Here is a 26143-nt window from a genome sequence, read left to right as displayed (position 1 = left end):
CCAGAGAACACTGCTGGGTCAGGCTGAGCTTCTCACCCACCAACACCCCCAAGTCCTTCCCAGGGCTGCTGTCAATCTCATTCTTCTTTCTCCCAGCCTGTGTTTGTGCTTGGGATTGCCCTGACCCCAGTGCAGGACCTCACAACTGGCCTTGTTGAACCTCATGAGATTCCCACAGCCCCACTTTCCAAGTCTGTCCAGGTTTAATAGTAAATAAATGCAGTAGTTTAATAACGATGCAATGCTGTAATATCTGCAGAACAAAATGGGTGTGTAAACTGAGGGCTATTTTAAATGCTAAAAAATTAGTAATTGACATCTAAATTGTGAGCAGTAAAAATTAACTGACACCTTAGAAAACATTGATTTTAAATTTTGGTTAATTTTATTGCTTAAATATAGATTGCACAGTGTGTTCTTACATTTACTGAAACTGGTTCATTACGTACAGTACAGAATATATGACCATTGGAACAACAGACAAATTAGCCCTACTCTGATTTTGGACAACAGGCTATTTCTACCTTTTAAAATTACCATGGATTTAATTTATCTTAAAGTGAACCACTACCAAAAGCTATATTATTTTTCAAAATGACATAATAGGAAAGAGAACCCCAAGAAACAGCTGGAATACATTTAAACTTGGTACCAATTATAACCATTATGACAGTGCTCAATGTGCTGCAGATAATGCAGGGCCACTTTGCATAAGGAGCTTTTAAGTTCTGCAGCTTGTCTAAAGGATGTAAAGAGAAGTGAAACAAAGCAGCTTTGTACTGTACAGCAAACAGCATTCTTAATTCTTTTGGTTTCATTCATTAGCTCATGTAATGATAGCTACCAAAACAATACATTTTACAGTCACTCCCATCTCCCACATGTCTAGAAAGGCCAGAGTGAACCAATTATCAACTTACAGACTCCCTGAATTTCCATAAAGGAAGAAATTAAACAACACGTGAACACAGTGTTACAAACTCTTCACTCCCTGCACTACACCTGCACAACACCTGCATTTCCCAAACTGAGCACTGGAAACATGGAAACCTACCATCACCATAAAGGAAAAATACTTCATTAACAGAACAGAAGATGAAATGCTGAATCTAGTTTTTTCACATGCAGCATTCATGCAAGAGAATTCAATCACAGAAACAATCCTGTATTTACAGCACAGTCTCCATACTGCACAAGTGCAAACAGAAGTACATTCTTTATTACTTAGACTCCTTATTTTCTTCTTGTACAAAAGTGCTGAGTGATATTCTTAAAAAAATGACAGAGTGGGTAGGTGTTTTACATTGTATCCCTATGTTGGATTTACTTTTTAAAAAATTACACTCTTTATATAGGCCAAAAAACTATTAGTCTTACCTTAAAAAAAAAGAAAAAAAAAGTGAAAACTAAAAGCTAGAGTCCTATTTATGTGTAGACTGTGGTCTGATCAGGCTGATACGCTGCAGCAGTAAAAATCACAACGGAATGCTGTAGATAAGGGGCTGTTTCGTCATCCACTAACAGCTGTGATTGCACTGTTAAACTGAAAAGAAGGTCTCAATTACCTTTTGAGCTTTGTGAATGCCTTCTGAAAGTCTCAGCATGTCATCTCATAGGTTTAAGTAGCTGATACTTCTCTGATGTCATGCCACATCAGGCTTCTAAATGTAGTCCAGTAGAATACTGAACTACAGTTCAAAAAACTTAAAATCCTTTATACAGTGGGTTTGCAAATGCTCCAGTCAGCAAATTAGCAGGGCTAATTACCCTTCAGATCTTGAGTTATGCAATCAAAGATTAATTTAGGTTGGGACTTCTGAAAGTCATCTAAACCAAGCTCCCGCTCTAAGCAGGGCTAACTGAAGTTAGGTTACTTTGTTCATCCAAACCACTAAATTAAATGTCTACATTTACTACAGATATTTGAGAGCATTCATTCATGTCTATGCTGCCCCAGACAGATTCAGATAGACTAAGGGACTTCAAAGTTATTATTCATGGCATCAATGAATGCTGGTTTTCTTTTTTTGCCTGCAGAATTCAGTGAGTCATAAAGAGAGCCTTGACAATTATCATCAAATGTCTGTGATTTACTCTGTCAGTTTTACTTTATTTACATTTGATTAGTATATGCTCAGATACATAAACCTATGAAAGTTACCTTAAAGGTTTGAGAAATGAAACAAAAACAAACACAGAGATGCATCCCTCAAAATGCTTTTGCTTGAAAATATAGGTAATAAATTCTTGATCTTTAAATGGTTTCATTGAGTTTTCTTTCAATTTCTAAAATATCACTAAAAAGCTGTTATAAACTACAGAGAAATGTCTCATAGAATATAGTTTCAGTATTTATGATTAAAATGCCCTCAGTATATTTTCTGCTATACTAAATATATCTCTCCTGTATTTATACTAAAGCAGACAGTAAAATACTACAGTGTTTTCAAAAGTACAGTCTGTAAACCATACATCTTAAGACATGAAATATATTGCACAATTCCGTGCTTCAAGAGGAGATTTCTCCTCTCTTATGCAAAGATTAAATTTAACTTTTCGCAAGAGACACAGGACATATACTGGATGTATCTATCTAAAAAGCATGTTATGTGATGCATCAAAATATACTTAACAAGTGTCCATTAATTCATTCACTGTATTTGAACACATGTAAGGTACTGGGTTCTTTCCAGATGTTCCAAACCAAACAAGCTGAGTAGCTATGACCGCATGAACAAGAGGGAGCTCAGGTGGTGCTCCACTGGTTACATGGAATGAGATGAAGCAAGTCAAAAGCATTCTAGTTCAACATAGAATTGAGGTGGTAGAATTGAGGTGGAGAGGAGTAAAAAAAAACAAACAAAAAACCAAAAACCAACCAACCAAAAAACAAATCCAAACCAAAACACAAAAAAGTTTTAATAGGTTTTTCAGTTACAATATCTCAAATTAAAGGAATTTGAAGCAATACAAATTCCTAGAGTAACTGAAATATTTACCTATATGGCAAGACAAGATTTAAATCTGAGTTTTACAGGTACTCAAATATGAAAATGAAGAAACATGATCTGTGAAAAACCTAACTTAAAATCTAGTACAGAATAAAGCAATTCAAGACAGTTTCATGAATTTGGCTAAAGTAATCTGTATTTGGCTCATCTCCATCATTGTATTAAAGTTAGATACAACAAACAATAAAATTTGAAAACTCATCTTGTTCTTTCTATTGTACTCTACTCTAAATAATGTCCAGCAGACTTCAGAAGACACTTAATACACACAAAGATCTGGAAACTTCATCTCATAGACTGGAACAGAATGGTAATGAGCATGTCCAGCAGTAATGGTCATCGTTCCTGAGGGGCTAGGCGGAGGACTGTGTGAGAAGCACAACCAATATACAGAATTTATAGTTACATGGATTGCTTTTTTATAACTTTACATACTAATAGTTGAGAAACAAGAGTAAACTAACCCCCCATATATATATATAGTATACCATAAATAATAAAATACCAACAGCATTTTATCCTAGTCCTGAAATCCTAATGAAATTATTATGCCCTGAGGATTTTTATATTCTTGTCTATATCATCAATTTCATTGATGTTACAGAACTATCCAAATGCATCTTACTGCTAATAAATACTATTTATCCTGCATAATGATGTGCACAACTCTCTACAATAACATCATGTACTACTTGGGGTACTCAGTATCTGATTACTTTCTCAACCAGATGCAGCAATGGGAAAACAAGAACATCCTGCAATACTACTGATAGACACAGAGATACTGTAAGACACAAGGACATGGTTTCTGGATATTCTCCACTATCAGGAAGATTCAAAGTAGTAAGAAAATCAAAGTGATGAAAAGTACTCTTTTTCAGTGTGATGGTTTTGGCCTGGATAATTTTTTTTTTTTACGGTAGCTAGTATAGGGCTGTATTTTGGATTCGTGCTGGAAACAGTGCTGATAACACAGGGATGTCTCTGTTACTGCTGAGCAGAGCTTACAGCATGTCAAGGTCTTTTCTGCTCCTCACACTGCCGTGCCAGTGTGTAGGCTGGAGGTGGACAAGAAGTTGGGAGGGGACACAGATGGGACAGCTGACCCCAGCGGACCCATGGGATACCCCCTATCATATGGTGTCATGCTCAGCAGTAACAGCTTCAAGGAAAGAAGTAGGAAAAAAAAGGGCATTCAGAGTGATGGTATTTGCCTTCGAAAAGAGCCCTGCTTTCCTGGAAATGGCAGAACACCTGCCTGCCCATGGGAAGTGAGTGAATCTCCTATTTTGCTTTGAGAGCATATGTGACTTGTGCTTTACCTATTGAACTGTTCTTATCTCAACCTATGGTTTTTCTCACTTTTACCCTTCCAATTCTCTTCCTCATCCCTCTGAGGAGGCTTAAGCCAGTGGCTACATAAGGCTGAAACACCTATCAGGGTTAAAACACAGCACTCAGTTAAGGTAATTATTTTCTCCCTATTACATGTGTTTGAGATCACTATGACATAACCATCTGAAAATAGCCACAATTGCTTTATAAATCATTCTTCAGTCACAATATTTTTCTTGCATAAAGCCTTACCGGATGGTGAGTTCCAGTATCTGTGCCAGTCTATCATGAAGCAAGTTTGCCTAGGCAAAAAAAAAATTAAAATTGAATTATCAACTCCTAGATATTGAACTGAGCTACAATGGGTGTGCCAGGCCATACTCCGGTGTGTGCGTTCCACACTGCCACATGTAAATCTAGGCCACATTTCTTCTCAATTTGTTTTCTCACTGCTGCAAGGATACGGAGCATTAAAGATGCATTTGAGATTGTGTGAGCCTGTCCTGGAGTGCCAGGAATTATATAGCAAATTCTGCTGGTGCAGACAGGAGTTCAACAAACATGAAATACATTTAGTTGTTTAAAACATACAGTGGGTTAAATACTGCTCCAGTTATCCCAGAATAAAATAGGAATGGACTGTGAACCTGGATTTCATAGATAGCAAGGAAAATACTAAGGTGAAGAATGTACAAGTTACCCATTACCTTCCAAATGGTCTAGGAACAAACAAAAACACACTTCTAATTACTGGGATCTCCCAACACTGACAGCAGTGGAGACAAAACAAAGAACTGAACTTCTAAAGAAGTAACAGCAGCAGTGACATAACAAATCACCTTCAGTCAGCACATGCCCACTAATACCTACACAGATAACCTCAGTGCTAACATTTTGCAGAAACTCACTTTGGTTTCACACTGAGCTGCGATTTCTTCAAACGGTGCTTTTTGGAATTTTTCAATCACAAGACGCCTTTTTTCCTTTTCCTGTTCTTCAAGTCCATTGTTATCTTAAAAGAATAATGAAAAACAAATAAAGACAAATGTAATCTTTGCCTATGAAGTATAAGGCAGATGTGCACTGCAGAAGCGAACAAGGACTGTGCTTGAAGTGATGCAACCATTCTCAAGTGAAATCTCATCTGGCATTGGTCCTAAAGCAAAATGCAGATAAAATTTCAGGGAAATGGTTTGAGGACCCAATATCCTCCCTTTCTTACTAAGTCTTTAAATATGAGTAACATCCAGGCTCCCTTTTGCTTTATTGCCTGCACTTCTCACTTACTGCACACAGGTTCAGCTTCCCTCCCAGTATCATACTCACAGGTGGCCAGAGTTTTCTATCAGAATTTGGGAAAAGCCAGTTCAACCTCCACAGGCAGACTGAATGTACAAGCAGTTGGAACTTTCCAGCATCTAATGAATTTAAGTACCTCAGGGATTAGGCACACTTGGAAGACTGTCAGATCAAATTGCTGTTTAGAATGTGCCTACTGTTTAAAACATCAATGTTATTCCATATTTTAAACAGGATTTTGGTGGACTGCACAGCATTAATTAGCAATTACTTAAAGTAATATGAAATAAGGAATCTGGATAATTCTGTGTTCTTGCAGCCAGGTCACTTGTCAGAAAAATATTCTTTTAAAAAATCTTAGCGCTTTAAAGTCCACGATGTGTAATTTACAACCTATTTTTTGAATGCCCTGAAGACCTGAAAATCTTCATGCATAAAAAATACTCAAGTTACTTCATAAATAATCACTCAATGTAACTTGAATATCTCACATTTATAGCTTTGTCTATAAGGCAAATGTAATAGATGACAGGCATTTCCAGATGCTTTTCATTCAGTCCCATTAACTTCAGAAAATGAATTCACTAACATTACATCAAGATATAATTTCAGAGATTCAGAAATAAATAACTGGAGTTTTAAATAAATTTACTAGCTGAAAAGAAACAAAAGTAAAATTTTATGTTATTCTGGCCTCTCTCCTTTTTATTCAGCAATTCCATAGTAATCGAGAACTATGCTGCACAAACACAACTGTAATAAATCTTACCAATGGCTTTCTTCAAAGCTTCAAAGGTGATTTCTTCAGTATTATCAACCTAAACACAACGAAAAAAAACTCCTTAATCATCACATTTAACATATAAGCTTCTAAAAAATAAGGAATGTTATAAACACAGAAGGCCAAAGCAGCCAGAACTTTTCTGCCTTACAAATCTCTAATAACTTTATTTGGATTTTCTGTGATAATCAACAGATCACTAATTAACATTTTTAAGTCACTGAAATTAGTGAGGAAATTTTTAACTAATGAGATCAAGGAAAACTTTCTAAATTCTAGTCAAGATGATCTACGGCAACAATACTTTATAAACGGATTTGGATTTTGGCAGAACACTCCTTTAGGTCAGGAATAAGCTGTAGTGTTCCTATACTGGAAAATCTCCGTGCTGGTTCTTAGACAGCTGCTGCCAATAACAGCACCTGCTTCCTTAGAGTAGCTGAGTTTCCAGCTATGTGATGCTAAAATAAGAGATGATAGTGGAGTGCAGAGTGGAAAATGGTTACTGCTTTAGGCTAACTTTGTACTATTATGGCTCCAAATAATTTGGTGCTTACATCATAAACACTGGAGTTAAAAGGGCTCTTCATAACAAGCTATGTCTAATGCACTGACAAAATTTGTGCATCTAATGATATGAATATCCATTTGCTGCTGCAGATGTACTTCACCAGGAATTGCTTGGGGATGCAAAATGACCAAAGTGTTTCAATTCATTACAGACCTAGTTTCTATACTAGTAAATATATTTACAGTGAAGCCACTTTCATGGCATTAGGGGAGAATGCTTGGATGGCAGAACAGTGTTCACCTGAACATAACACGGTTTCTTGGCTTGAACTTCCTCACTTCAATCCTTCCAACATGTAAACAGGCAGCACTTTTATTTTTCCTAATAAACACTGTTTACAATGGTCCAATGTGATTTAAGATAAGAGATAAGGTAGCAAAAAATTCCTTCATCCAGTTCAGAAGATTCTGAATTCTTTCCATTTTTTAATTCATTGGCTTGAACTACTGTTAAGGGATAAGAAAGTAGCTGTTTCCTTTTTACATGAGTGTTATTTCATGAGCTGCAAATGCATGCTTTTCTAACAGGCTTTACTTCATAAGCACGTATTCTCTACCTCTGAATAAATACAAATTAATAAATAAACAATGAAACACTTTTTTTGTCAAATATTCGTAGATATGGGTACAGATCAAGAGTATTCAAGAGTATCAAGGTGAAATCACCGTTTGTACAATTCACATTTGATAAATGTAGTTGTTTATGGCTGCCTTTCATAGTTCTAGTTAACATCCACATTAGCTGCTGATATTACCCAGCATTATACTTGGTTATTAATATCACAGAAGCACTACCTGCATTTACAAGTGCTTTCACCTTATAAATGGAGATAATTATAGAAAAACCCACCTTCCTGAACAGGATTCACCAACAGACTTGGCACCACAAAAAACTCTGAGTCCACTGACAGAAGAATTGCATTTATATTGTATACAATAACAGCTATTTTATGGATAAACAGTCTTCTACCTCAGTGCAGAAATTATACCACACATCATTAATCCTGAAACTTCCATTAAGTAGGTAATCCTCCCAATCATAAAGCTTTATGCTCCTTTTTTTGCAGTTTAGCTCTGCTGACTATTATATATTGTTATATTTACTAATCTACACAGCAAGAAAACCAGATTTCATTCATAGGTATGAAGGTACAGTCAGCTAACTGGAAAATACTGTTTTCTGCTTTGCCTTGTAAACAAACCTCATAAAGCAAGTAAAGGAGGAATATTTAGCTCCTGTGTTTCTGTTTAATAAAATTCTTGTTTTTAAGAGACAAAAAGTAATTCATTATCCAAGACACTGGACCACATTAAGCTGAGAACCCATAAAAAGACTTTATCTACAACCACTACATCCACTTCAAAGAGGTCTGTGTATCAATGCTTGACATAACATCAGCATAACCTGAAATCTGAAATGGAAACTTCTCTCATTTAATTCTAGTTTCAAGAGAGTTGTTCAATTCCATGATTTTAAAATGCATGGTTTTAAAAAAGAATACTAATGTTAAACAGCCCCAATCCTGTGGGGACCATTTAATTGCTTCAGAAAGGTAGAGGTCCGATTGTCTCACTTATGTTTCAAACACCTTTTTATTCCTTCTCCTGAACTTTTATCTGTATCCTTGCTAAAGCAAAAAGCAAAAACTGAACACGAAAGATCATCTGAGGTATCATCAGCACAAAGCAGAAAGGAATAATAATAGTAATAGTAATAATAATGCAAAACACATCACTCCTGTCTACACTGAAGCATGCTCCTTTGCTAAAGCTTAATACTGAATTTTTAACTAACACTCAGCTTGACTAAGTCCGCACATTTTGCTTCATGTCTCCAGGCAGTTTGTGCATGAAGATGCCAAAAGAATCATCTGTACCTCATCTGAGGTACAAACACCTCAATTTCAACAGCTAATCTCCATTGCAGCCAGCAGAAATCTAGTTAATAAAAATCAGCAGAACCTTGAAAAAGATTCAGTAGAAGTAGAAATTTATTTTAAGAAATACTTCAAATGAAGTGTCAAATGATGTGGGATAATTTTAATTATAATGCAGTCTTCCTAAGGGATAATTAACATCAGCGCCTGTACCCTACATATGAACTTTTTGTTGCTGCTTTATCCTTCCTGTGACTTTTAAGTGCTGCATGCTAAATTCTTCTGGAAGGGAACAGTGACACTGGTGCACACAGCCTGCCTAGTGTTTACCTGTCCCACTCAGAGACTGCAGGTCTCCCACTAGGATTTTATCTCTCTAGGCTTGTATCTTACAGTCCCAGGTTGTTGAACAAGTCTCTCAAATACTTCAACTGATACAGGGATATAGACGCTGAAATTTATTGTATCTCTCAAAAGGCAAAGAAAACATTTTAGAATATTTACTCATAAAATGCCAGTTGTTCAGCATGTAAATATATGTATTTCAACCCCATATTCTGCAGTACTATCTGTAAAAACTGTAGTGACAAAATACTTGACTCTTTTATACAATAAGATCAGCAGCGTGTCTTTGACAACACAGTTTTGCGAACACGCAACTTAAAAAAATCCAACCCCCGAAGTACTTAACATTGCTAGAATAATCAGATATTCCACCTCCTGGGAAAACTTCACTTGCATTTCCCCTCCTTCCACTGCTTTAAAATAATCTGTGATTTTCATACCTTATCCTCTGTGTTGTTGCCAGGCAGAATATCCACCTGAAGAGATACTGTGTCCACAATACTCTTCCTCCTGGAGAGTCTGTCCTCATCTAGCACAAAAACAAATTATCTCACTTTTTGCACAACACTTGAAACATGATCAGTCAAATTTCTACCCATCAGATGCAGATTTTTTTCCATGTGCCCGTTTAACCCAAGATCATTTATTTTATCATTTGAATTGTGAAAAATGATCAGTTACTTCTCTAAATTACTAAATATGAAGAAAGATAACATTTTTATAGTCCCTTCCTCCTCTCATTCCAGATCTTTTCAACTTTCCCTTGAAAGTCCAGAATTTTAAAAACGGAGGTCTTATTCAAATGCATAATAAGTAACATAGCACAGGATGATACATAGCTGTAACATCCTTTACAAAAATCTGAACTTATTTTTTTTGCTTGTGAAATTAAAATATTAAGGTCTTAATTTTAAGAAAGTCTGAAACAGAAAAGGGTTTCTTGGAAGATGATTTATTGACAGAAGAAAGATTTCTGAATGGAAATGAACAACTATCCTTCCTTATTCTTGTTGCTACAAGTACCATATTCAGCAAGTCTAAGAATCTACTGGGTGAAAAAAATTCTCAATTTCTCACTTCCTCCAAATATTTTAGCAGGTCCAGCTGGCCTAAAAAGTTGTCAGAATAAGACCAACTGTGCTGATACTAAAAGAAGTACAATTTAATTAATGCCTAAGGAGATTATGATCAAATGATCCATCAGTTGTTGGAATTTTCTTCTATGACTGCAGTCCTAAGACAATGCACCAGTAATATTTTCTCATTTTTGACATTTAATACATTAACGTAAGATTTTAATGAACAGTAAAAATACATTTTAAGATGTCATGAGGATCTGACAAACAGAGACTTGAGTGGCCTGATTTGTGTATCTCATTTACAAAACCATAAATTGCAACGTCACAATTTAGGTCTTAGCCAAGATCAAGCCATTTGGACCTGGCTATTATTATTTGATGACTTGCACTGCACATTTAGAACCACCTACAGGCACTTGATACTAAAAAAAGGAGAAGGACTGCAAAACTCTCCCTTGACAAGATAATTTATGCTGGTTCTTCTGCAACCTTTGTTTAAACCACTTCTAGCAAAGCAAAGTTCTTTTGCAGTGCAAATATTGAGCATGAACAAACAGAATTCATTCCAGCAGAGCTGAACACGCTCAGCTTTTAAAAACCAAGAAATAACTTTCAGAAGTCGCATAAATGAAATGTCATTTTAAGATCAAGAGGCAGTGAAAGAACAAGATTAGTGAAAAACACCTGAATCCTACTAATATTTGCCAGGTTCTCAGAGACCCTGAGCATTTGAAGCACCGTTCTGAAGGATTTACTGAATTTTTAATCCCTGACGGCTCACTGGTACATGACTCAACACATTCCAAATCTGAGGAAACCACCTCAGCCCCCAAGAGAAAACACCGGAGGAAAACCACATCTCTGCTGCCATCTTGCTGCTCTCTCTGTAACTAACACTCAAACACCAGAAGATACATTTTAGGGACTACTTTGGATAGAATTCATCTTTTTAATGGATGCCTCACTATACTTGCATGTGAAATATGCGCATATATCTCTAATTTCAACATATTAAGTGGGTAAAAAATGGTGAGAATTTCCATTTTTTTCTCTTACAAGATACAATGTTCATCCACATGCATAAAGGAGCCCAAGGGCTTGAGGACAGTGATGCAGCCCCAACATCCATTGCCCCAGCCCCTGCCAAGGCTGTCCCAGAAGCCTTGGCCCCATTGCCCAGGGACGGTGGGAGCAGCTCTCTGTGCCACCTCATTGACTGAGGCAGGATCCATCACTTTTGACAAGGGGCAGCGGCTTCAAACTAAAAAGGGGTAGATGTGCATTAGATATTAGGAAGAAATTCTTTCCTGTCAGGGTGGTGTTGCACTGGCACAGGCCGCCCAGAGAAGCTGTGGACACCCCATCCCTGGCAGTGCTCAAGGCCAGGTCGGATGGGGCTTGGAACAACCTGCTCTAGTGGAAGGTGTCCTTGCCCATGGCAGGGGGTTGGAACTAGATGACCTTTAAGGTCCCTCTTTTCCTGGGTGAGGGACTCTATTCTTTGTGCAGTCATTATCCTGAATGGCCAGTGACTAAGATGAATTCTTTGAACATCTGAGAGCTTCTTCCAACTTTCTACAGGGTTTTGCAATGTCACTCAAAGAGGTAATTAGCACCATCACAAAAATGACACCTACAGCTCTACTACCTGCTCAGGAAAACAAAACAGGAAACTACCATTTTGTAGAGCATCAAATCATGAGTAAACACAACAGCAAACCTCACAGCAGCTAACATTGCTACAGGCATGTCAAGGAGAGAAACAAAAAAAAAGCATAACAAACCACTAAGTCCACTAAGTACAACACAATTTCTGGCCTAAAAGTCTTTAGGCCTTCTAAAAGCATTTTTTGACTGCACATCCTATAGGGACACACCACAGGCAGGAGAGCAGGCTGACCTACAGCTCATTTTTACCTTTTGACTTGTGTTTGCATTTATGAGGTTTTTTGCCTGATGGAAATAGAGTTGAATTAAAAAAAAAATATATATATATATGTATAGACAAAAAATGATTGAAAGTCATTTAAATTATTAGTTTTCTCCCTCCCCCAAGTAAGAAAGAGACAAGTAAAAATTTGCAGATATGAATGTCTTTCAAACTGTTAAGAAGTATAAAGACATGAAACAAAGATAGGACAACAAAGTTATGTCTGTAAGTCGTTGTTAAGCATTATGTCACTGATATTTGGAAATAACAGAAATAATTAAGATGAAATATTTACTGACTTTTTAGGTTCAACCCTAGATTTCACAGAAATACATAAAAAATTGATCATTTTTTACTAATATTATTGATCTCTTTTGAAACACTACATTCCAACACTATAACATTAATAGCAGAAATGCAACATTTCATTGCAGTAAAAAATGAAAAGCTTAGGAATTCTACAATATTCACTCAGTCCTGATTTAGTTAAATGAAAACCTTGGAAGCTCAGTACTCCACAGGATCAGAGATAAATGAACTTAACTAGCTATGGCAACAGTCAAGGAACAAGTTTTGGTTGCTGCTCTTTACAAAAAGATTACAAAATCCCCGAGCCCATCTGACTCACATATGTTAAGATTTAGGATTAAATATGGCAATTTCTCATCACCTGCAGAGGCAGTTAATCACACACTTGCAGCTAAACTCAATTAATCTTGATGTCAGAACTTGCATCTCTTCCTGTGTGGGAATGCATTTTTAGCAAAGTATACACAAAAACCTTAGCGAGGTCATTTGGGTACAAATATATCTGAGTTTCTAGGAGAAGCTCAACATAAATTTCAAAGCAGGCTGTCTTCCTCACTCCATTCTCATTCAATTCAAAGCCTGTAACATTTCCTTACTTGCTGCCCACCTCTTCTGCCAATACTAAAATATAACATTAACCGGTTTTTTAGATGCTAGAAGAAGTAAGTATAGAAACATTATCCTTTTTAGAAGAAGACAACCAGCAACAGAAAACAGACACTGTGGCTGTGCTGGAACGTATCACTTAATGCGCCTGCTTGTGTTTGGGACAAAACCACACCTGCTGTCTGGAGAACTCAATTCCTCCCACAACTATCCAAAAGAGATATTCAAGAGCAGGCAGCAATGTCTCTGAATCAGACTGCAAGAACAACACATCTGGCATTCACTGTTCAAATGTACTTTGGTTCTTCCTATGTGTGAGCTAAAGAACATAGAAATCACATTTTTCTGCTAGGTACTTTAAAAAGGCCATGCTTTGGGCGGGGGTGTCCCCTAGTCTCTTACAATAGCAACCTGTTATATACAGCCACAAAACACACATGGTTAAGAAAACAAATTCTTCAATCAATTTTGTTCAGTAAGTTGCTCAATTGGCTGTTGAAAATATATTAAAAGCCAAAAGCACATGAATGTCACATACTAGCTAGTCCTTCTCACATTATTCACTCAGCCTGTGTAGCACAAACTCCCACAAACCTTCCTCAGGCAACACTTTATTTCCACTGTTACTTGACACTAAGCTTGCATAGGTATCTGATGGAGGAAAACATCCCATTCTTGCTTAAATTAACATCTGCTCATTAAGAATTTAACTAAGGCAAATAAATCAGCACATGACCATGGCAAAAGGACAGAATATCTTTCATCCAACATTTACATAAAAAGGATAATGTAAGCTGACTTCCATATTCTTCATTTTCTAGACCAAGTTAGCACAGGTATTCTTTTGAAAGCCAAGACTTAATTAAAAAGAGTCAAAGTGGGTTCTAGGACTTTCTGCCTCACTTCCATTGTTTAAGGAAAAAAAAAGAAATCTTAAAAGGACAGATAGTTGAAACTTCTTAGCAATAATACAGTAGCTAATGAGGAGAAAAAGAAACACCTTGAGAAGACAAAATTATCTGATTAGGTTTTGTTGCCAAGCAGTCACATTACATTTCACTGGCACACAACACATCAGGAAAACATCCTTAATAACTGGTATTAGGTGGTGTAGCTACTAATCACCACTTACCTGTTACCTGGGGCACATATGGGACTGACAATCTTTCCACACTGTATCCACTGCCTCCTAATGATTCTGCAATCTTGTTCGTCAGGAAAAATAAATCTGTTTCATCCTTCTCTAAGGATTTTGGAAGACTGTCAAAACATATATTGAAGTTACTGTCTACCAATAGATACTTGTTGGTTAAGTAAAATACTTTTCCTACGTCTGTGAGCAATCAAGAAGGGTCAATGGTAACGATTTGATTGAAATAAAGCCTGGTTAGTTTTTTAGGAATTAATATACACCTAAAATTAGTCCATTGAAAACCTCTGCAGTGTTTTAGATTACTTTAACACTTCTTGTTTACTTGAAATATGTTCTTCACCTGTTCTGCTACATCTTGAGAGAATATGATCTCTGTTAAATAAAAAAAAAACCCTGCACAGAAACAGTAATACTAATACTAATTAATTAATTAGTACTAATATTTGTCATTTGCCAGCAGTGTGTCCTTGTGGAAAAAATAGACTGAGGGTATCCTGGGCTGCATCAGGAGGAGCACTGCCAGCAGGTCGAGGGAGGAGATCCTTGCCCTTTATTCAGCTCTGGTAAGACCACAAACGGAGTGCTGAGTCAGGAGATGGCTCACCAGGACATGGACTTACTTTAAAGAGCCCACCACAGGGTCACTAAGGTGGATTACGGGGCTGGAGCATCTCTCCAGTGAAGACTGAAAGAGCTGGGCCAGTTCAGCACGGAGAGAGAAGCTGGACCATATCAGTGTGTACATATCCCTTAAGGGAGGGAGGGTGGAAAGGCCTCAGAGCCAGGCACCTTTCAGTGCTGCTCTGTGACAGAACCAGAGGCAACGGGCACAAACTGAAACACAGAAGGTTCTGTTTCAATATCAGTGAACACTTTTTTGTGTGAAGGTGAAGGTGACCAAGCACTGGCACAGGTTACCCAGAGAGGTTGTGGAGTCTCCATCCTTGGTGATACTCCAAAGCATCTGGATGTGGTCCTGCACAGTCTGCTCTACGTGACCCTGCTTAAGCAGGGGGCTTGGACCAGATGACCTCCAGAGAACCCTACCAGGCTCACCCATTCTGTGATTCATTGAACATATATTTTGCTCTGTTAGCACACTGAGGGCCCTGCTGTGCATAAATGCCTCTGACTACAATAAAAAAGCCTGAAACCCTCTTTTTTCTCCTGTAAGTGCACATGCTTTTAATGCTTGGGTTTCTTCTGCCTATCCAGAACACCATAAAACCTCTGGGTTTTTTTCACATATGTAACATTTTTCAATGATGTATGATTTTTAATAGGAAAATAGGGACTTCACGGTCCACTAATTTCCATTTTGTATCTACTTACTCGCATTTGTCTTTGAAAATTGTTTCTGGTAGAAAATAAGATGCTTCCACACTTCTGGTTTCAATGACCTGAAAAAAACCCCCAAGTCAAATAGTACAAATGGAGTAGTTCCATAGTTGTCTTCTTTAATACCTAACCTTCACTAACATCTACCTCAGGAGAAATGAGACATTTAGGATTTCTTTTAACCAGGGAAAGAGACTGTGGCTCTCACCCTTTAGACTAAAAATCTGGTTCTCATGGTCTTGTGCATGTCAATTCTGTTTTTCAAAAGACAGTTGGGCCGTAAAGTCTTATACCAGACGGGGTTTTGGCCCATTATATATGGTACCATAAGCAAAATAAAAATGCTGTACCTTGAGAGAAGACTATTTTGCTTATAATTTTAGGAGTCAGCAGTAATGCCATGAGAGACTGAAGATCAAGAACAATGTCAGTGGACACAAATACAGGAGACCAGCACCACAAGCAATTACTTGAAACAAGTTATTTACTGATTTTACAGTAGAATGTGTACTGTTCTAAATGACCTGAATTATTTAACCATGTTACCTTGCTGACATGCTGACAAAAGGCAGGAACTGCAATCATCTGACTCAGGAAGTTTAGATAGGCTGCAACCAATGCCATGACACCACAACGATTAAACATTGGCAGATTATCCTCATTGATGATGGCAATGTCCTGAAATATAAGGGGTAGCATTATGTTTTCCAAAGTTACCAGACTGTCCTGAATATATGGAAGTCACATTTATCATGTGGTAACACTAGCTGGCATGTGATGTTTATCTGCTATTACTTAACATTTGATATCTCTCATCTTAAAACTCTCGTCTTTTAGCTCACTCCTGAATTAGGAATATACTGATCTGAAGTTAGAGAGCTTAAAAGATTCAACCATTATGAAGAGAAATAAATTTACCCAACCCAAAATCCTGTTTCTCAGAAAGGAAGTACAGGTTAATGACCGGTAGTTTCTTGTCCTTACCACATGTTGATCATAACATTTTCTCAGGAAATTTAGAAAGACCAGTTTGATAATAAAGATCACCAGTGTGAACCACAGATATAGCACAATAAAGGGAATTATTTACTGCATATTAGCACTTCTATATTTATTCAGATTGCATTATTTTTGCTCTAGTAGAACTCCTAATGTCATTTCCATCAAGTAAAGATTTGGTTCAGTGATGTATTTTAAAATTAAGGATGCACACTGCATTTCAGATGTTTCATAGTGCAGCTGCACATTTGGGAATAAAGTTAATGACAGAGTGAACTGGGAATACAGGGGCTGATTTCATCAAATTTCCAGGGCACATGTTAGCACTACTTTATTTCTGACTTCAACACAGATAAACTTAGTAAGTTATCCAGTTTCCCTGAGGACTGTATGCACAGATGAGTTAATATCTGAACCTATTAAGGAAATGTTAAGGAATAAAGCTTGCTAAGACACTGACAGAATTTTACTCCAAGGTAAGATTAAATAGCCTGGTTTGGTAACTATTCCCAACCAATCAATTATACAAAAGTTTTCATCCTGGGCGCACACAGTCCATACACTTTACACAGAACACTCATAAGATCATAGGTTGAGAGAACACCTTGACAATCTGCTAATGAGTATCAGTGATTCTAAGAAATGTTTCAACAGATTTCCACATCTGCTGTTTTTCCTGAACAACACATGCTGTGGAAGTTTGTCAGAAAAGTGATCAGATGAAGCTTCCCCATTAGTAAGTGGTAGGTACAAAGTGCACTTCCTTAGTGGATCAATCAAGTTTGGGCCAAATGATGAGATTTCCAATTTGAAGATCAATATACAAAACCCCCAAGTTCTTCACATCTCCAATTACAAATATGAATTGTAAGTCAATGAACCCGACACAGCCTCATACCTGCAAGGCAATAGCTAATCGAATGAGGTCAATAACCACTTCTTCATTGGCCAGTTCAATTGTGGTAAGAGCTAGAGATGTAAACAGCAGTTCAAAGTTTTTTTGGACATTGTCCTCTTCTTTGCAGCCTAAGTAGATGTGTCTGTACAACTGCTGACCATGCTATAAAAGACACAAAAGGGAAAATGCATATTAAATAATAGAATAATTTAGGTTAGAAAGGATATTTGAAGGCATTCTAGTCCAACTCTCTATTCCAAATGGGGCCAACTTTTATGTTAGATCAATTTAGACAGAGAATTAAAAAAATAAAAAAGGATAAAATACATGTGTATAGATACATACACAAACAAGTACATGCTTAACAAGGAAGACCTCAAGTTTCTAACAACAGCTTCTTTATAAACACAGTACTGTTCTATTTTATGCAGAAAGGTACAGATAGGGAAGATGATACAGAGAACTGCACGATTACTGCACAGTGTCAGATGCTGGAATTAATTTCCTGTTGAAACATTAAAAAAAATAAAATTTGCCCATTTATGAAAAGGAGAAACCAAAAAGTAATCTTGAAACATTCTCAAGAACATTCAAGTAAGCTCCAAGTGTTATCCTTGTGAAGACATCGAATTTGTTCATTAAGCAACTGCCCTCGAACAGCAAACCAAGAAATAATTCTCCTAGAAGGTGTTTCAGAAGGTGAGCAGGGCTCATTTACCAATGTGTGCAGGGAGGCTGCAGAAAAATGCAAACACAAGAAACACAGGATAAGAAGCAGGTGTTGTATGCAACACACAGCTCACTACCACCCCAGCATTCTTAATCTGTGGAGGGGTGGGTGCAAGCCTGTATCAGCTGACCCAATTTTCAAGATTTCAAGACTAACTCTAGAAGTACTAATTCAGCTCTAGAAGGAGGAAGAAAAGTGATTTTTAACCTCTCTTTTTCAAACAGGACATATTTACTTAAGAAATAATGATGATGTTGTTGGTCTTTTCAGTACCTCCAAAAGCAAATAGTTGTTCTAACACACGTATTTAGAAAATAGGGAAACAGAGATATTAGCAAAGCACAGAAGCTACTATGAAATCAGCAGAGTAAAGGTCAGCTGTTTAAAGATCCAGTATATTTGGAAAATAAAAGTAACGAAATTTTTTATCCCACTGATTTAGAATTGCACTTAAATAGGAAAATAAATTATTATGTGCATTTTCTCAATATGTATCTTTCTAGAAGACTGGAAAAGGCAAGAAGTTAAATATTTCCCTTCAAAGAAAGGATAGAAATAAATTGAGAAAGTGGTCTGAGATGAAGAGTTTTGTGCCTATGTCTGGTTCCATTCCAGCTGGGTATGGTATACAACTGCTTCAGGGTCCTCATGTAGTATCAAACAAGCTTAAGTGGTCACCCAGATCTTAATGGACTTCTGGAGATGCCTCATCCCTCTCCTTTGATTATGCAAAGAATCTGGGAAGAGCAGGCTGCTAACATGCACATCTACACCAGGTGAGTAACATTTCACTTATGATACGCACCTGAAACAGTACCACACAGATAATCCTTGAATGACTCCATTTCCCAGAGTTAACGCATTTTTTAGAAGCCTGTATGATTTTTTCTTGACCTGTGGAGAATCTCTTTTCCTCTTCTGCCTTTTTTTCAGATCAGTATTAACAATTCAAATATTTAGCTTGACATTGACAACTTTCATCTAGCAAAATCAGTAAATACATCCTATCCAAACTGCATAAAATCATAGATATTAATGAATTAAAATTCAATTCACTTTTTAAAAGACATATTATTAATAATTGCCAATGTTGGAGTATTTTTTATATTTGTATTATTCCAGTTGTACTGGAAATATTAACTGGACTAACTTAGCAAGAACATTTATCTTGCAACGTTATTTGAATGCTGTACAACTCTAGTTTGCATATTATTACATATGTAGTATTTTTGCCTATTTCAGTAATTTACCTTTTTTTGTTTACAAACATACCTACACAGATAAACCACAGCCAGGAATGACGGAGCAGAGTAATAGCTTTATGTATTTTTCCCACATAAAACCAAGGTGTTTACTGTAAGTAATTTCACTCCATGTAAGTATCATCCAAAAAAACCCTGTTTTCTTTAGAACCAAATATACTCAGAAGTCATCTGGCACAAAGTTCTGTGAAAACAATCTTTTAAGAAGATGGATTTTTTGTGCAAAGTTAACTTTCTTTGACATCTTTACCTAAAACATAAAACTTAAGTCCCTGTAGCACAGCTATAAAAAGATTTCTAAGTACAAAATTGTCTAAAAATACAGCAAAATAAAAGCCATACAAGTGAAAAACTACTACTGAAAACAAATTAAATGCTGCACAGGGATCTAACAACAGGGAGGTCTTTTCACAATCATGGTTTAGACGTACACTGTTCTAATTTCATGTACATAAAGGTTTTAACTGAAGACATAAATTAAAATTTTATTGCATGGAATCATCTTTCAAGTATCTAGAGCAGCTCAACATTGAAATCACTGTCATTTGATTACAATAATTTGAAACTGATCTTTGTGACTTGTTGCAAAACCACAGATGTAGAAGAAAAGCAAAACCACTGCTTCAATTACTTTTATCTTATTTCTAAATACAAAAGTGATGTTTTAGTCTATTACCTTTTTCATGAAGCTCACGTCTTGCCTTGAAATCTTGTCTCGTTTTATCTTTAGATCAGAAACATCTGGTATTATTCTACAAATGAAAGAAATGTGTTGTTTTAGCAACAACAAACAACAAAAAAGTTGGAAAGGAAGAAAATGTGGAACACAGCAGCTATTCAAACAGATCTTGACCCAATTCCCATTTCAATTATTCCATGCTTTACAAGGATATTCAAATTTCAGCTGAAGAGGGAAAACCAGAAAGAGAATTATGACAATCACATTTTTTTTATCTACATAATAGAAGATTTTTTTTCTTCCACAGCTAAATGAGCAGATATTTATAATGGTCATTTAAAGTACTGTGCTCTAAGGCTTACCTGTAAAACACTTGCCATCAATAAATGACACTGAGAACTGTACATTTACCAAAACAGTGCGTTAATAATTCATATTAGCAAAGACATTTAAAAATCAACAGTACTTGTCTTTCAGGTAATGAACTGGAATTTCCAGTAGGCCAATAAATAAAATGCAGTACCTTATCCCTCTGAGCTTGGCTCTGTTGTCGTGCCGATCGATGAGGTTGTGCAGGATTTCCAGGACCAGCTGCCTCAGCTCGGAGTCTTCCATGAGAGAAGGAGACAGCAACGGGTCCAGAAAGGGGGCAGGAAGCGCATTACTTATTGTTGTGGCTTTGTATCCTGAAGTCACCTGTTCATTGTTGCAAGTAAAATTAATGTGTCATTACTGCACTATAAGAATTAATTGCAGCTGTCACTCACCTTTTAGTGGGTTTGCTTTGGCATCGGCAAGGTGGATTCAAACTGAAGTATTGTATTAATTTTGAAAATTCCTGATCTCAGTATGAATTTGGAAGAACTTTAGCACACGTTTTCAAATTAACTCCCTCATGATAAAAGTATTTTTCAGGATCCTTTCTTTAGAAACACACCCAGAATCAAAAAATGAAGACATGATTTCTGTTTTTTTTATATGGCCTATGAAAAGTTGCAGGGCATAAAATGAAGATGATAGTAATTCCAGTAGATAATTACAAAAGAGATTTTTCTATTTCAGGTTATTAGCTGTTCATATATGGTAGAGTAAGCTCATGTGAAATAAAAAAATGAGATATGAGGGCCTATATGTACACCTTAAATGTTTACAGATACTATTTTATTGCAAAACATGATGCAAGCAAATATGACTTTCTTAGAAATCTGGTACGATAGTGTTATTTTTGCTTTTCTTAAAAAATTAATACTACCTCTGACTTGTCTCATTCAATTACTTTTAATTAAAGCAAACTTCTACCTAACTACTAGTTCAAACATTAATGAGCTGAACATTTACAGCAGTCAGAAATATTTAAAATTTACCCCTTAAAATGGAGGTTACCAGAATATTACAGTCTCAAAACCAAAATGGATTCAGAAACTGCAAAGTATATGTAACCTGTTGAGGATAAGGGGAGCAAAATTATTCAAAATTTAATTATAATAAATGCAATAACATTTTTATCTAAGACTTACATAATAATTGTATCTTCCTTATATATATTTCATACCCTTACAGCTTTTACGTGTGAACTGTGTTGTACTTGCTTTGGCTGGGATAGGTCATTTTTTTGATAGTAGCACAGATGCTGCTGTGTTCTGAATTTGTGACCAAACCAGTGCTGCTAACACAGGGATGATTTAGCTACTGCTGAGCAGGGCTTACACACTTCTAGAGGGATATCCCATACTAAAATGTGTCGTGCTCAGCAGCAGAACAGGAGGCACTTTGTGAGGGCTGCCACTGCTCAGGGACTGGGCTGGGTATCGGTTCGCTTGTAGTGAACAATTGGGTTTTATGTGGGGGTTTTGTTTTATTTTATTATTACTTCTTTTCCTCGTTTCTTGGTTTTGTTTTTCTTGGTTTCCTTTCTTTACTTACTAAACTGTCTTCATCTCAACCTACTTTTCTCTCTGGCCCCATTCTGATTCTCTCCCCCATGCCCCTGGGGCAGAGTGAGTGAGTGACTGGCTGGTCCCTGGTGCCTCTGGGATGTGGCTGGCACAGGAGCACCAGGGGACAGGAAGGTATCTGATCAATCATTCCAAAAATGGAAAATGACTGATATTACAAGCAGCAAAGCTGCAAATCTAAATGCACACTTTTAATGCAGTGCCAGATTTCAGCTGCCTATACAGCATTAGCTTGTCTGCCTGTGTGTGTGCATGACAAAAGACTAATTGTGTTATGAACTATTATTCTTTTGTAAAGAATACATGATGTACAATGATAAATTTTTTCCAAATATTTATCTATTCATTAGTAATTCATTAAGCACCAGAACAGTGACTTTCACACCTTTGTGCCATGATGGGATTTTACTTCCATAATCTGAAAGAGGATACAATCCAAAATTCAGTGTCCAAAATGTTGAATCCCTTCCACATGTACAGTTCGACTCCCTTAAAGCATACTTACAGGCTATGTGGCACCCAAAATCATTAGAACAATTCTTACCTATTTTAATGGAATTTTAAGACTGGTGAGATGAATATTGTCAAGAACAGTTTAGACGTACCTGAGTCTATGTTTAATGAAGACAATGTGCAAAATGACCACCTGAGATCCTTCCTAACAAGTTTTCTATCTTTAAATTGCAACTGTGAATGCCCAGCTCTTTTGCAAACCAAAGTCTAAGATTTCAGATTTGGACAAGCCAAGAATGGTTCAATCTATTTGCCTAACACCATACACGAGTTTCACGTCAAAGCAGGGATAGAAACTCATTTTCCAGGAGGACATTCTTCTGCTTTAGTCATTCTTTATGCCATTTCCCCTATTTGAGTCACTGAACAGTTTTCAGCTTCTGCAGCAAAACAGGCCAGGATTCTACTAGCAAGAGCCTCCTTTACTACCCACTTTCTGATTCTTACCATCTGGGTCTATTTCCAGAAATACTCTTTGAAAGTTTACAGCTGAAAAATGTATTTGTGATAAAAAATTCAATCACGCCTTAAAAGAAACTTGGGAAACATTAGGAAGGAAAGAACAACAGTGTCTGAGGTTCTGATGGCCTGGAGATAGGCATCCATTCCTACGGTTTTAAAAATAATGGCCATTCTACTAATTGCCACTTTTCCACGCTCAGAGATAAAAGTGATTTCACTTTGATGTTGCCAAGTATTGCTGGCAGAACTCAACCTACTCTATGATGTTCTTTTGGATCTGAAGATCCAGTTATAACTGACATTCACTGAAGTGCTCTAAGGGATGGAGGCGTATTTCCTGCGCTGTTTGTAATGTAAATTGGGAAAATGCTTTCACAATATTACACAATAGAATTACAGGTCCATGCAATACGAATGCATGTTTATTTTCATAATCCAGAGTTGTTATACTGTACTTTTATATGTAAACATATACATATAGTGAAACACTGTGTGTTTATAACATAGTATACTAATCTCAGAAGGCTTACCATAAGTAAAGATCTCAATAACATGATTTGAATTCTTCTGGTTCCCAAATCTCTAAAATTGGGAAAAAAAAGTTGCAAATTAGGTTTTCTTGCTTATCTTTGAAATATTATTCTACTCTAGACATCATTCTCATTTTTGACAAGTGAATACAGCAGTCTTAGAAGGGATGCTGGATGATCACAGATAAAGGGAAAATATCTCTTAACTGAGCTGCAGTAACTAAATGTTTTTGAAAGACATGTTTACAGGAAGGCTTAAAAACAGAGCACGTGATATTGAAGAAAACAGTAAATTGTGTATGTGAAGCAGATCTAAATTTTCACGTTTTACTCAAAAATCTCTAAAATGTTCAACTACTACAAGCTTGACTATTTCCAAAAGCATCTGCACTAAAAATTTCTTCTGGATTAAAATGCAATTGAGTTTTCTAAGAAACGAGGACACTTCTTCTTTAAGTCAGACCCCAAAACTTTGAGAAAAAAAGTTATCTGCAAAATCAGTAGGAAAAACTGAAAGACTCCTCAGTTTTCATATCAGAGGAAGGCACATGAAACACTACTTGACCTGTTCTTCATCTGTTTTCATTTCCCTTCTGCAGGTACTAAAAGTAGCCAAATAGCTAATGGTATATAGTCACTCTTCTTGCAAGACCTTAGGAGATAAAAGTGGACTTGGAATAAATTGCTCCATTCAAAGAGATTCTTTCAGGAAAGTAAAAAAGGTACAAGTCATTTTGTCCATTAAATAGTGAAAGGAAGATCAACCCTCTTCACAAAAGCTGGCCTCCACTTAACAGTGGAAACTTGTATCTTAATGGGCTATAATCCTGGCTGTTGTATCATTCAAATGCAGAAATGCAAGACTTTATCAGCACTCAGAAAGCCTTCTTTGTTCAGAGTGACATATGCAGATCATACTAACACACTGCTCAGGCATATATTTATGCAGAATTTCATAAATGGAAAACTGTACAGTTAAAAAACAAACAACCACCACCCCCAGCTGTTAATCCGAGTAGAGAATTTCATATGGATTCTTTCTTCAAATACCTCCATAATGAGTGACAACTGCCTGGCACAGACAGATTTGTATCTTCCATGGAATAGCATTCCATACTGCAAAGATACTGTATGAAAAGCTACCAAGAAGCTGGAGAATGACAATGATTTCCTACTTAACCTAGTAGTGGATCACTTATGTGGTGCAGTGTCCATGTGCACCTGGAAAGAACAGCTGCAGCCTTTTCAGTGACTTCCCCATACTGAGGAAATGCAGTCTTTTAAACAAAGTTATTCATGTCACAGGGAAAAGTATTCAGTGTAGGGCAACTTTTAAACTGTGGGTTTATTACGTCTGCCCAGTCACAGCTCTTTCCTATTTCTAAAGACATAAGGAAAATCCAAAACTCACTGGAATTTCTGCAGTTACTTCATAATCTGAAGTCAACTCGTACAGAATTAAGAAAAACCCTTAAAAATAGTTTTTAAATTATGCAGCTATTTGAATGTATTTATAATTAAATTTCTCTCATTAGCAAAACACACAAAAAGTTATGGAATTAAAAACTATATAGTACATAATTGCAGAAAAATTTGTACAGCTGCAGAGAGAAAGAGTGTTTTAGTGCAAGGTAAACTGCATTCCAATCAGGTATTTTCTATCAATAACATGCCTGTACGTTGAATTCATGTTGCTGACGCTGTGCGTAACTTGGTTCTACATAGTATTCAATACAGCCCCTAAAGAGCAAAAATTTGCATTTCACTTTTCTTAATGTTTTTTACTTCTTAATTTATCAGGATTCTAAAATCTAGATTTTTAATTAGAAATTTATAAATGTAGGATATACAAACCCAAGGTGACTGGGATCCAGTATTTGTGAAGTTGTCCCCAAAACAGGAACTTTGCTCATAATGAACATCATAATCTCTGATCTCTGGTAATCTGGAAGATTGCTTCCAAAAAATCCTAAACAAAAAGAGAATGAAATCACAGATGAAAAGATATATAGGGCTTTCCTCTTTATATGAAAAGCCTTATAAATACAAGGAGTATTTTAACAAGGTGAAAATAGATGAAGAATAAAATTATGATTTGTTTTAGGGCATATTCTCATGTTCATTTCTGCTGAATGATTTTAGAGAGTCTTTCCATGACACTCATTTTCATCTTTAAATCCTAAAACCTTCTAATTTTATCCTCCTCTAAATACACCATCTCAAAATTAAGTATTTGGAGTCTTCTAAATACACCATTTCAAAATTAAGCATTTGGAGTCTATCAATTTGTACATAGTGAGCAAGTGGAAGCGTTTCTCATGGCACACCGTACTGTTACTTTTGTCTGTTAAGTCTCCATTAAGTATTACAAGTGAGGGGACAGAAATCCCAGAGACATACAAGTATTTTATGACTGTTGCTGCTCTTGGGGAGTGATGAGGTGAGCAGCTTCTGTGCCAGCACCATGGGAAGAGGAGCACTC

General features: G+C 36.5%; 1 protein-coding gene across 10 annotated transcripts in view; it reads right to left on the bottom strand.

Moving 5' to 3' along the window:
* Positions 1-362: 362 nt before the first annotated feature.
* The window catches only part of EFR3A (EFR3 homolog A), a 76468-nt gene continuing 50687 nt past the window's right edge, over positions 363-26143 (bottom strand). For 6 of the 10 annotated variants that reach the window (XM_042035899.1, XM_042035898.1, XM_042035901.1 and 3 more), the window contains 14 exons: positions 25516-25630; positions 23662-23713; positions 20725-20897; positions 20199-20274; positions 17531-17692; positions 16180-16311; positions 15628-15695; positions 14275-14402; positions 12215-12250; positions 9659-9747; positions 6415-6463; positions 5255-5358; positions 4599-4648; positions 363-1543 (listed from right to left, as the gene is read on the bottom strand). In XM_042035899.1, the coding sequence (XP_041891833.1) occupies positions 1426-1543; positions 4599-4648; positions 5255-5358; positions 6415-6463; positions 9659-9747; positions 12215-12250; positions 14275-14402; positions 15628-15695; positions 16180-16311; positions 17531-17692; positions 20199-20274; positions 20725-20897; positions 23662-23713; positions 25516-25630 (1352 nt within the window). In that variant the 3' untranslated portion in view covers positions 363-1425. Of the gene's footprint in view, positions 3377-4598; positions 4649-5254; positions 5359-6414; positions 6464-9658; positions 9748-12214; positions 12251-14274; positions 14403-15627; positions 15696-16179; positions 16312-17530; positions 17693-20198; positions 20275-20724; positions 20898-23661; positions 23714-25515; positions 25631-26143 lie in introns of all 10 variants that reach the window. The other 4 variants (XM_042035894.1, XM_042035893.1, XM_042035896.1 and 1 more) reach the window with 4 other exon arrangements.

This window comes from Corvus kubaryi, unplaced genomic scaffold (genome assembly GCF_017639235.1).
Source record: "Corvus kubaryi isolate FWS band 111438036 unplaced genomic scaffold, C.kubaryi_AGA036_p1.0 37385, whole genome shotgun sequence".
NCBI lineage: Eukaryota > Metazoa > Chordata > Aves > Passeriformes > Corvidae > Corvus > Corvus kubaryi.
Note: the sequence above shows the minus strand (reverse complement) of the source record. Positions and strands in the feature narration are given on the sequence as shown.